Source organism: Taudactylus pleione, unplaced genomic scaffold, assembly GCF_031769625.1.
Source record: "Taudactylus pleione unplaced genomic scaffold, aTauple2 ptg000434l, whole genome shotgun sequence".
Taxonomy (NCBI): Eukaryota; Metazoa; Chordata; class Amphibia; order Anura; family Myobatrachidae; genus Taudactylus; species Taudactylus pleione.
The window spans coordinates 7,044,755-7,057,822 of NW_028284836.1; the positions used below are offsets into that span (position 1 = coordinate 7,044,755).

Here is a 13,068-nt window from a genome sequence, read left to right on the forward strand (position 1 = left end):
GTGCACTTACTTCCAGGACACAGGGGCGTTAGTCACCAGATGATGGACATGCAGTAGCTCAGGGTCTCGGGTTGTAAAACAATTAGAAAAATTATTACATACAGGATACAGTGAAGCACTCCAGTCTTCCGGGACACCAAAGTCTGGTCATCAGGAGATGAATTTAACTGATACTTGTACAAATTTAATAACATGAAAAAAGTTTATATGACACTATGCAAATTAGTTGTTTGTCTGTCCAGAAGTTAGATAGGAGTTTGGCACATGGCAGGGAAATAATACCTGTATGAGAATATTCTATTTTACATTATACTGGGCTTTATTTGACATGACCAGGTTCTGAGAATATTTCTAGTAGACTGGCTTAGAATCCTCGGATTCAGACATCTGGGGGTAAATTTACTAAAGGTCGATTTGCAGGTCGATTTGAGGTGTGATTTACCTCTTCTCAAATCGACTCAAATCGAATACAGTGAAAACTTATTTTTCACTGCATTTACTATTATTCGATTTGTTTTGCGATTTGCAAAACAAATTCGATTTGAGTCGGTTTTGAAGAGTGATTTGCAGTTCGATTCCACATGTTCATGTCCAAATCGAACCCACCCTTCAAAATTAACTGCAAATCCCCGACGTGTTAGAACTGCTTCATGCTTTCACTTTCAGCATGAGCAGTTAATTCTCACACAGATACATGCAGACATCAGTGAGATGCCTGCATGTATCTAACTCGAAAAAGTGTATAAAAGGTTAAAATTAAAAAAACAAACAAACGTGAGTTCCCCCCCCCAAAACAGAACTAGCCCCGGACTGCTGAAACCCAGGTCTGGTTGACTAAGTACAGGGAAAAAATGACGTAGGGTCTCTGTACTCAGTACAACCAGCACTGGGCTATGGGAAACAGGGCTGGTTCTGGATTTACAGAGAAAAAACTGCGTAGGGTCTCCCTGTAAATCACAGAACCAGCCCTGGACCCTTTCTAACGGGGGACTGATGCCACAGCCAGGGGAGCCCTTCATTCGGGAAGGAATAATAATTCTGGTTAGAATGATTATTCCTTAATGTGATGGTCGGGTTTCTCATTTTCTTATTTTAACCCATGGATGCCTACTGGACAAGGGGACCACTGGCGGTAATGGTGAGTATGTGTGAATGTGGATGTATTTATGTGTTAAACTTATACTGTGTAAGGTGTGTGTGTGTTTCTTGCAACATTTCTTTACAGGTGAACTACAGGTCCCAGTGGGCACTTAATACCCCGCGTGCTGGTACTTGTGGTTCTCCAAGTACCAGCATGCGGGAGAGGCTTGCTGGGACCTGTTCTACTGGAAAAACCATGTTTTATTACTTCTATTTTTACACATCACTCACACAATCAACCCGCCACCCACCGCCCAGGGGTAGCGGGGATAGCCCCGGGCCATCAGCCTAGGCTAGGGGTGCCCTGGAGAGGTACACTCCTTTTTTTGAGGCCGATTTGACTCCAAATTTGATTTGAAGTCCGATGTTACATTCAATTTGGCCTTTAGTAGATACCCAAAAGCAAAATCGAATACAAATCGAATGAAAATCGCACTTCAAATCACTCAAAATGCCAAATCGATCTTTAGTAAATTTACCTCCTGATGTCAATGTTACAGTAGGAATAGAGGAAATAACAGGATGACTTTGTCTTCCTGCATTTGGCATCTTGTGTACATCCGTGCGGCCAAATGTGCCATGGACTGAGACGCCCACTTTCAGCATCCGTGCCATTGTGCATGCATTAATACTGATTGGTGCTTCCTTATACAGGAGCATTGGTCGCACCATCGAAACTTGCACCAGCCCTAAGGTGCAGGTTCTCTGTCTGACCACGGCCTCGATGCTTGCGGCTATGTGTCTCGGAACGCCATAGGCAAACGCAGGGGGGGGTTTCCATCTGCCTGGAAACCCCCCTACCAAGCCCACACCATGACCACAATAGAAATAGTAATGTAATAGAATTTTACTAGTGCTGCATGTTCTTCACAGTATCATGAATGAAATAATTAGCACCACCTGTGTATCTTTTAACATGTATCAGTCAGTAATAAGTTCACCTGTGCACCAACTAGGAGATCTGGAAAACATGCACTGTTAGGGATGTGCTGCTATAGATCCCAATATGTACAAATATGTCCAGGGCAGTGCTAGGTTCTTCTGCTGCTCCCCCAGACTCCCGGACTTGCTCTAATGCTCAGTAATGGTGCCCACATCTAAAATAAATACATTCAGCTCAGGCAGGATGGCGCTACTGCCCAGTGGCGTATCTACAATGGGTGCAGTGTGTGCGGGGCACACAGGCCCCCGGATCCAGGGGGGCCCCACACTGCACACCCTGCACCCATGTTATTTAAAACTTACCTGTCCGTGGTCCCGCGGCGAGTCTCAGCGTTGCTTAGAACACCGGAAAATGGCCGCCGCGGCCATTTTCTCTGCGTTCTGTGTATGCGCAGTAGCCTCTGAGCATACTATAGTGCCCGGAGTCTACTAACGCTCCGGTGGCTGGCCAGCTTCATCAGTCAGCTGCCTGCCACCGCGGAGAGAGGAGGGGGCCCTGCACAAGGAGTGCACGCGGGCCCCCTCCTCTGTTAAGACGCCCCTGCTACTGCCGCATCTAATGGCTTACTGTGATCGCTGGTCCTGTATATGTTGGAATTATGACACACAATATATATTTTGTATGATGCATATTAAAGCTGGATAAGTGGTAATTATGCCCTCTTCATGGACTGGCCACAGTCTAAAAGTCAGGCATTTGGAAACCCCCCTCTAGAAATCCTGCGTTTGCTACTGAACGCAGCTGCTTGGATCCTACGCTTGCTGAAGTGTCTTCGCTATGGACAAGCATTTGTACCAGCCCTAGACCTAGCTCAGGAGATCTGTCTTAAATCAGAAGGATCTCCATTAGATGACAGCTGAGAAGTGCACAACTGCCACTCTCCCGTAGCCGCTCATAGATGCGCGTGCTCCGCTCGTACAACTGCGCAGTGTGAAAAATCACAAGATCCATCTGTTAGAACGGGCCTGGGAGCAATTCTGTACCACCCGCTGCTCTCACAGGTGGGGCTCCAAATCACACGACATGTCTGATATTTTTGTAAAGTGTTTCTGTTATGTTGACTCCTGTTATAATTTAATAAAAAAAATTAGGGGGAAAAAACCCAGATAATTATTATTCTATTGCTGAAATAAACATTATTATCAGTGTAGCGCAGCGAGTTTCAGGCATCTGCCAAATCCGATCCTGGTTCCCGTCACTGGATAATAACAATAGACGTATAATCCCAATAACTGGGAAAATATTCCTTTTTCATATAGGATTTATTATCATTTTATATAACAAAACCGATTCTGCAAAAATCATTTATTCTACTCCAAGAACCACTGTAGGCTCCTCTGCATAATCCATCATTAAACTCAAGTGAAAAACTATTTGTTTGCTGCCCCCTAGTGGACTAACTGTAATAAAAACTACCTGAATTCTGGCCAGTAATTGCTTTAGACCAGGGGTTTCCAACCACGGTCCTCAAGGCACACTAAGGGGAAAATTTACTAAAGTTCGATTTGTTTTTTTGTGTGATTTGACATTCAATTTGCATTCGATTTGCATTTGGAGATTTACTAAAGGCAAAATAGAATGTACAATCGAACATAAAACTAAATTTCACTCAAATCCCACTCAAAATCGAACATCGGAAAAACATCGGTACCTTTACATAGACCAACACACAAATCCCTTATTTACTATGATTTGATTTCAAATTGAACACAAAATCGAACTTCAAATCGAACTTCAAATCCCCAAATGAATTTACCTGCTTCATGCTTTCGATTTTAGCATGAGCAGGTCGGATTGACACAGATACATGTATACATCAGTGAGGGTAGAGCCGCGTCTGAGCTCTTCATTCGGGAGGTAACAACCATCATAATTGTTACCTAGTACGTGGATCGCGAATCTTGTTTTCTTATTTTTCAAAGACCATGGATGCCTACAGGGAGAAGGGGACCAGTCCAAGTAATATAGGTGAGTATGTGTGAGTGTGTATGTACTGTATGTATTAAAACTTTACTATTACGGTGTGTGTGTGTGTATTGTGTTTATTTAAACATTTCTTTACAGGTGAACTACAGGTACCAGCGGGCCATTAATGCCCCGCATGCTGGTACTTGTGGTTCTCCAACTACCAGCATGCTGGGGAGGCTTGCTTGGACCTGCAGTTCTACTGTAAAGACAGGGGTGGCAGGGATAGCCCCGGGCTATCAGTCTAGGCCTGGGGTGCCCTGGAGAGGGGGACCCCTTTATTGGGGGGGTCCCCAACTCCCCAGGGATCCCTGGCCTTGGCTGACTAGCGTTCAGGGCTAATGCTTTGGCTGGGGGCCCTGGGGGAAAGGGCTCCCCTGGCTGTGGCATCAGCCTCTCACTAGAAAGGGTCCGGTGCTAGTTCTGGAGATTACAGGGGAACCCTACACATTTTTTCCCCTGTAATTCCAGAACCAGGACAGGATCAGAGCCCAGTGCTGGTTGTGCTAAGTGCAGGGGGAACCCTACGCAATTTTTCCCCTGTACTTACACAACCAGGACTGGCTATAAAAAGTCCGGGGCTGGTTCTGTTTTAGGGGTGGACCCCACGTAATTTTTGAAAAAAAATGTAACGCTTTTTACAGTAAGATACATGCATCAAAACAAACTGCTCATGCTGAAAATGAAAGATTCAGTCGGGGCTTTGAAGTTGGTTTTGAAGTGGGATTTTCTGTTCGATTTGGATATGAACATGCAAAATCGAACAGCAAATAATTGTTCAAAAATGAACCAAATCGAATTCGATTTAGAAAATGCTTCTAAAATCGTATTTTAGTAAATGTGGGATTTGAAGAGGGATTTGTACTTTCGATTTGATTCATTTTGAGGTGAGCTAAATAGAACATCAAAACTAAAGTAAAAACGAACTTTGATAAATATACAACTAACAGTCCAGATTTTTAGGATAGCCATACTGGAGCACAAATACCTTAATTAGTACCTGAGCTATTTTGATTTAACCATCACTGCTCAAGCATGGATATTATTAAAACCAGGACTGTTAGTGTGCTCAGGGCCGGCAACAGTAATCTTGGGGCCCGGTACACTTTTATTTTTGGGGCCCCCATTCCATACTGTGCCCCAAATCACATGATATGCTGCAAAATGCCCCCAAATAACAGTATACTGTATGCTGCACTGTGCTCTAATATCACAATATATGCCACAGTGTACACTAAAATCACATTATATGGCTCAATAACAGAAAAATAACCCCAAGGTGCAGAGGAGATTGATATCTTGTTTTAAATAAGATTATAGCTGGTAATTTTCTAGTTGATTCACCAAAAATAAATAAAAAATTGAGCACAGTCTATACAGTGCGTTCACTATGCCTGACAGTACAGAAACACAGGGACAAGGCTACAAACACAGGGACTAACGTAGAGAAACATGACACCTGGCCAATGTTATCAGTTGACAATCATCACCTCAGTGTCCTCTTTCTTACCCACACACCGACTCCTGATTGTCGGACACTTACTCCAAGACAAAGCTTGACCCCTAGCCAGGGCCGGATTGAGGGCCACATGGGCCTGGAGCTGAAAATGACTAAGGGCCTTTTATGAGAAGCAGAGGAGGTGTGACCAATGCTGTGTGGGTGTGGCCAGTGCCATGTGGGTGTGTACACCCCTATACTCTCAGCCCAAATGTCTCCCTAATATGTAAAAGAAAAAAAATGCTTCATTTTGTGAGGTAAATAGAAATACAATTTTACTACTTATGATTTATGGCTGACCGTGTGGACAGCAGATGGCCAGTCAACATCATGTTGTCATGACAATGGGCCTATTTTTATGTGGAGGCCTGGAGCTGTAGCTCCATCCGCCCCATTGTTAATCTGGCCCTGCCCCTAGCATGTCTGGAAAATGCAGTGCCTCTCACCTCTTTCTCCGAGCCCAAGTCCCCTAAGCATCCCCTGATTATCCCCAGCTGCATACACTAATGTGGTGTCCAGCTCGTCATGGCCGCTTCTGAGGAAGTCCTTCACCGCCACCCCGCTGACCCGCACGTTCATCAGACACCCAAACTCCATGGCATTGAACACGGTGAGCTGTGGCCTGGGCGGAGAGCGAGTTTGAGGACAGGCACCGACAGCAGACCCAGGGCCTTGGGAGCACAGAGCGGGCCGGCATTACCAGTGGCGTCAGGCGGCCACCGCATCCCTGTTTAAAGTTCACAGCATTGTCCGGGAAGAAGATCACCGGGCCTCAGCGGTGGGTGCGGTGTAGGCTAGGTAGTTCAGACTCAGCTGGCAGTTTCTTTTCTCTTGGGAGGATTGTGCCGGGGTCCCTCGGAAGCTTGGGGCCCGGTACATGTTTCCCCCTAGTCCTCCCCTGTCACCAGGCCTGAGTGTGCCTTGAGGACCGAGGTTGGCAATCACTGCTTTAAACTGTGGACGGGAGATGTAACAAGCCTTGGAAAAATGGAAAAGTATAGTTATTGCCCAAAGTAACCAATCAGCTTCTGTCATTTCAAAGACTGTGCTAGATATATGATAGCTAGAAGCTGATTGGTTACTTTGGGCAACTTCTATTTAAAGCTTGATACATCTCCCTCTGGGACCCAAAGAGTTCTAGGGGTAAATCTATTAAAGGTCATTTTGGTTGATTTTCCTTCGATTTTGCAAACTGTACATTTACTAAAGTCAAATCCGACGGCAAAACGACATAAAACCCAACTTTAGAACATCGGTCCAACAATTGATTTTCCCACATTGGGCCTATTTCAGAGTTCTACGTCAAGACAATGGTTTATGCACAATTCCTATGTTTATACCCCTGTTTACCGATGATAGTCCATATGCCTATCTCTGCCTGTGACGGTCACAGTACCTCCTAAACTACACCATGATTGACATGCTGCTGCCATTTGGGGGTAGTGTCGGTGTTTCACAAAAGAGGGGCATGTCATGTTTTTTCCTCCTATTTTCTAATACCAGCCCAGTTTTAGAGGTCCGGGGCTAGTTACTGATTTAGGGGGCACCCAACACATTTTTTAGAAAATGTTAACACTTTGTTAACTTTTTAACCTAACGAAGCCTGAACAGATCGTACTGATCTGTGCAGTACCATTGTTTTTTAATTCCTATTTACTGTCAGTTTTGAATTGAAAGATAAAAACCGACGGACTTCAGAGCTGAAAAAAAAAAAAGTCTGACATCGACATCAGGTTTTAAATGAAGCTAAAACACTGCGAATGATACATAGCAATTTTTTGTGCAGCTAAACGCTGTCAATGTCCGACGGTGACCGTCGATTTTGATTTAGAACCAAAACCAACGGTTAGTAAATTTTATCCCCTAGAAAGCAATCTATGGGCAGAGGTTCCCAGACTCTGGCACTCATTCGGAGGTGCTCGCAAGAAGTGAGTGCTCGTTCTGAATGAGGGCGGCTGCTTGTATTTTTAAGTGCGGCCTCCTGGTTGCTAGCTAAGCTGTGGGTTACCACCCACAGCTTTAGCCACTGACCAGGTTGATGGTCGCGATGGTCAAGACCATCGGGGCTTGCGACGAGACCCTAAGGTTGGGTCTCGGCAACCGCAAGCCCCAGGGAGCTTCCTGCTCTGATCAAGCAGGAAACTCCCCATTGACATCACTGCTGATATCAGTGCGGCCGCCCACAAAACGGCAGGCGTTCCTTAAGGAACGCCTCCGCTTGTGAAACCACCCCCCCGCCACGCCTACAAAACAGGCCGTCCCTTTTGTAGTGAGCTCCGGAGCTAGAGAATTTCTCTCTCGCTCCGGGGCTTGCGCCCGCACAGTGCGGCCGCTACACATGCGCAGGGCCTAAACATTGACCCGTTTGTGAGCGCTCATCGCTTGCGACCGTGTCTGAATGAGGTCCCCTGTCCTCAAGGCACCCTATCGGTCCAGGTTTTAAGGATAACCATGCTTGGGCACAGGTAACTTAATAAGTACATCAGTCAGTTTGATTTAACCATCTGTGCTCAGTCATGGATAGCCTTAAAACCTGGGCTGCTAAGGTGCTGTGAGGACTTTGGGAACCATCGATCTAGGCAAAGTTTTAGACAATTTGTGCTTATAAAAGGCTGAAAAATAAGTCATGGTGATATGGTAGCAGAAGTAATGGCGTGCGTAATATGTTTGTACCCTACACATGTGGTGTGCTTTCCTTTTTGGTTATATCTATATAGTCCTAACAATACCAAGAACTCCAAGTAAGTGAATTGTTCAGAAACTTAAAATGTGATTTGGTAATTTAGGACAGGGCGGGACAGCCTCCTGGAGACCTAAGGAATGGACCGTGTGTATGAGAAGTGAGAAGTAACCAGTGTGAATGGCGCCATCTAGTTTACTGTGTATGATCGATACAATGGATGATGGACGGCTGTCCCCTGCTTAGCTCCTGAGACCTGAAACCAGTGACCGCTTGTGACCTCTGTTCCAGCACCCGCACCATTCCCGCAGTTCATCAGTCACTGGTTAGTGAGCTGCCAAACCCCGCTCCACTTCATGCTCTGGACAACCAGTGTAACAGTGAGTACGGCTGTACACAATCAACCACACATCCTGGTTACGTTCTGCTGGACTAGTTGCCTGAAAGCTTTATACAATATATGCACTGGCGTGTACCCAGCTCTGCTAAATCACCAAGTTGTACCCACATTTCCAACACATAGGAGACAGGGACCAGACTGGTCTGTGAGGGTACAGGGGCAAATGGGCAGGGTGTAGACTCAGTACTGTGTGATATCCTATAAAAATAAGACCAATCTGGAAAAGAGCATAGAGGTCAGTGCCATTTTGAATAAAGTTTTCTTTAAATAAAAAAACAAAACAGCAGTTTGAGGAGTGACAGTTGGAAGTTGGAGCGGCTGTGAGGGGAGAGCGGATGACGCCATGGAGCGGAGAGGAGCAGCTGATAGAGTGTAAGCAGAAGGGAGAGACACAGCAGGAAAAGAGAGTCAAATTAAGAACTGTAAAAGGTGTAAAATTGTGAACCCGCTGACACCCCCAGCCAAGAGAGCGCACTGCAAGTGTCAGAGACAATAGAGTTGAAAGACTTTATACCACTGCTGATTTGCTGAGGGAACACTGCCTCAGCAACGTCCATTGGGCTGAGTGAGATAAATCCTTTAAGTATATATATATATTTACAAATCTGCCCCATTGCACAGGACATTATCCTATAGATGCTATACCTATACAGCAGATTCCATAGGAAGAAGTTCCAGTTTGTTTGATACAACCATCTTTAATACAAGTGCTGAAATATTTTGTTCATTGCTAAAAAGGAGTTTTACACCCTGAATCCCACAGCTCCACAAGATAATTGGGCCCCAACGTGCACATAAAGACCTCTTTAGTATCCTTGGCCACACCAAAGTTATATTGGACTTTAGTAATGTGTCTGCCTTTGTTTGTGACTATCTGGGGAAACCTTGCCTCTCTGCCAGGGTAGGTTATAGGGAAAAGCTGCTGCCAAACGAAGAATACCCTACCAAAGTAACTCCGACCTGTACCTATATCACAACATTTGCACCCTTTTCACACCAGGGTATTACATTTGGCATTACGAACAGGATTTGCAGAGTCCAAAGCAAGCCATACCCTCAGCTCAAAGAAGATGTCACAAGACAGGCAACCCACACGAGGGGGACCAGCACCCAATGTTGCAGATACAGTAAGAGCAGCCCCAGTTATGACTCTTGCTACCCCAATCACCATGCCATACTACTTCGGGGCACCTTGGCTCCCAACCTACTCAGGTATTACCCACAGCACTGAAACCAACATCTTTGGAGAATTTAAGGGAAAAATGCAGTCCATGTTTCGTCTGTACTCATTGAACATGCAACAAGAGGTGGAGATCTTCATGGGACAGTTGAAATGGCCTGCGCTAAAAGTGGTAACTTCCTGGCCTACTAAAGAGAAGAAGACTGTTGACGAGATCCTCAACAGGCTTGCTACCACCTTTGACACAAGGACGGTGTCAGAACTGAAAATGCACTTCTATGCTCGAAAGCAACAAGCAGGAGAGTCTCTCCGGGACTACGCCTTAAGCCTGCAGGAAGCACTAAGAGATGTAGAGCATGCAGACCCTGAGGAAGTGCATGGCAAAGACAAAATGTTATTGGACAAGTTCATTGAAGGTTCCAGGGGCGAATTTGTAAAATCCAGCTGCGATTACTGAGATTGCAGAAACCTGACAGCACATTCCTTGATTTTAAAGAGGCGGCGATTAAAGTTCTAGGCTCCAGCTTTTCTTCAGAAGTTGATCCTCAAGTGTCTTTTCCAGAGTTGCTGGAGTATCGAGAGAATTCTGATTCCCAGGAGTCAAATTTTAAAGGTGCTACTTACCCACCTGCAGAAATAGGAGTGACAGTGCATCATACACATGAATGCATATCTGACTCCACTGGTGAATTACAAGCTCAGCTGGCTGAACTGACACACGATGTGACCGAAATGTGCAGAGAGCTGCAGAGTCTGAAGAGACAGCAGGCACAGCTCCAGGAAGAAATGGAATGGTGCCAAGAGAGACAACTGAACAGTCCCCAATGGGACATCCATAGCAGCATGGCAAGACTTTCTTCCAACCGCTTTGCCTCTCAAGGACAACCCATTTTCCAAAGTGATGACAGAAGCAGACATATTAAGAGAGAATGTGAGCAGCCAGACCGTTTAAACTTCAAAACCTTGTGGTCACCCCGTTATGTTAGCCAATGCCCAGTAGTTCAAATTTACATCAATGGTGTATTAATGCCCGCTCTCTTAGACACTGGCTCACAGGTGACCACAATACAAGCGAACCAGTTTAAGCAGCACTGGATGGAGGAACAGATGTTTCCATCAACTTCCACATTGATAAACCCGATTGCCAGTAATGGGCAATGCATCCCTTGTAAAGGATACTGGGAAGCTGAAGTTCGAATTGGCCGAACAGTGCTACCCCAGCAAGGCTTCATCATCACCACTGTCAAAGATGATGGATTGCCTCCAGTGATAGTGGGCATGAATGTGTTGTGGAACTGCTGTGAGGAACTTGTAGCGGCACTCAGAGGAGAGTTGCAAACTGTCCGGTTTTCAGAGAAACAAAGCCTCTTACCTGGGAAAGACAAAAGGAAAGGAGGCATGATGTCCAGACTACCTGCAAGAGTGGAAGATGGACAAGATGAAGCTAGCCAAAAAAAGGTAGAGATCCCCATTTCCAGTGCCCAGTTTGTCCAGCAGAATGCTTCACTGTTGGACATGAATCATACAGTATCCAGTTCTAGAAGCCTTAAGCAACCCAAACAAGTTACCAGGTGTGATCATTTGCAAGGCAATAGTCAGTTGATAAGACAACTCAAGGCCTTACTGAGGAATGGGAAATACTTGACGAAGCGACAAAGGCAAGAATCCGATCTGGAACTTGTGAAGCTGTTGAGGCAGCGAGAAAGGCTGTTTGAAGAGAAGGGACAGTTGTTTCGATGCAGTGTGGATCCCAGAACTAATGACAGGATTATTCAACTTGTGGTCTCAAAGAAAAGAGCCTGTTTTGTGTTAGAAGAATATCATGACCAGCCGTGGCACCCTGGGCGCAGAAGGATGGATGTAGCCATCTGGAAAAAGTTCTTTTGGGTTGGCATGAGAGAAGACATTAAGAGATGGTGCCAGAACTGTCTGACCTGCACTGTAAGAAGGACCTCACAACCTCCATTTGTCCGGAATCCATGGTCCCAAATTGACTGTGTTGCTGAATTCCAAGGTGGAATGGAAAAGGCACATAAAGTCAATGTAGAGCAGATGAGAGTGCTATGTCACCGACAAGCAGCGAAGAACAACAGAGCTTGGAGAACAGAAAACCACCATGATCAGCTTAAGTTCTGTGCAGCCAAATCCCAGACAAAGGGCCTGATTCAGAGCCGCTCGTAAGCGGCCGCTTGTTCGCTCCGAGCGATGTTCGCACAACTGCGCATGCGTATGGGTTGTAATACGCATGCGCGAACCAGTCATTGCGGTCGGAATTTTTGTGCTCGCAAAATAGCGAGTGCCTGCTAATTTGAGTGACAGAATGAGGCGTTTGTGGGTGGTAACAGGGGCAGGTGCTTGAAAACGGGGAGTAGTGATCCGAACGCAGGCGTGCCAAATGGTCAAAACGGGCGTATTAAGGGTGTGCATAATTAACAAAGCAGCGTCATCGGCCACGTCACTTGGTTGTTTCTTAGCCTGAACTGTTCGCATGATCGCGGTAGGAAAATCCAACCACAAGCACTGCGAGCAGTTCAGACGCCTTTCGATGTACTCGATTAATCAAATAAATAGCGGAGATGACGTAGGATGCAAGCGGCCAGGGGGCGTTTTTTAAAAATAGCGAGCGCATATTTCGTTCACTCGCTCAGACATAGAGGCGTCAACAGACCGCAAAGAGCGAGCGCTCAATTTAAATAGCTGGCCCCTTTTTCTGAACGACCGTTCACAAATAGCGTCCGGCTCTGAATCAGGCCCAAAGTACATAAAGAGTCCAAGACTTATCTAGGGCAGAGGGCTTGGGGTTTCCTACACAAAACTTTATGACCTCATAAGTACAGGGATCGATCTGTTTTTTTTTCTATTAGCATCTATTAATGTAGCACAGGAGCCCCAAATAGAATTAGCTGATAGATGTATGCAGTAATATGAATATTCTGTAATTTATTTGCAATTCCTATAAATGTGTAATTTACAGTCAGATGACCAAAGTTCGATTGCTTATTTTAATATATCGGGTTGATGGCAACATCTTTTGCGTGAGGACACGCATATTTTCAGCCGGGAAGCATGTGATATCCTATAAATATAAGACCAATCTGGAAAAGAGCATAGAGGTCAGTGCCATTTTGAATAAAGTTTATTTAAATAAAAAAACAAAACAGCAGTTTGAGGAGTGACAGTTGGAAGTTGGAGCGGCTGTGAGGGGAGAGCGGATGACGCCATGGAGCGGAGAGGAGCAGCTGATAGAGTGTCAGCAGAAGGG

The 13,068-nt window shown here is 45.5% G+C and overlaps 1 protein-coding gene across 1 annotated transcript; it reads left to right on the forward strand.

The window, feature by feature from the left end:
- The first annotated feature begins 9,696 nt into the window (after window positions 1–9,696).
- Window positions 9,697–11,987, forward strand: LOC148505946 (uncharacterized). The gene is given in 2 exon segments (XM_088447592.1): window positions 9,697–10,243; window positions 10,246–11,987. Coding segments are annotated over 2 exon segments (2,289 nt in total).
- Window positions 11,988–13,068: the final 1,081 nt, after the last annotated feature.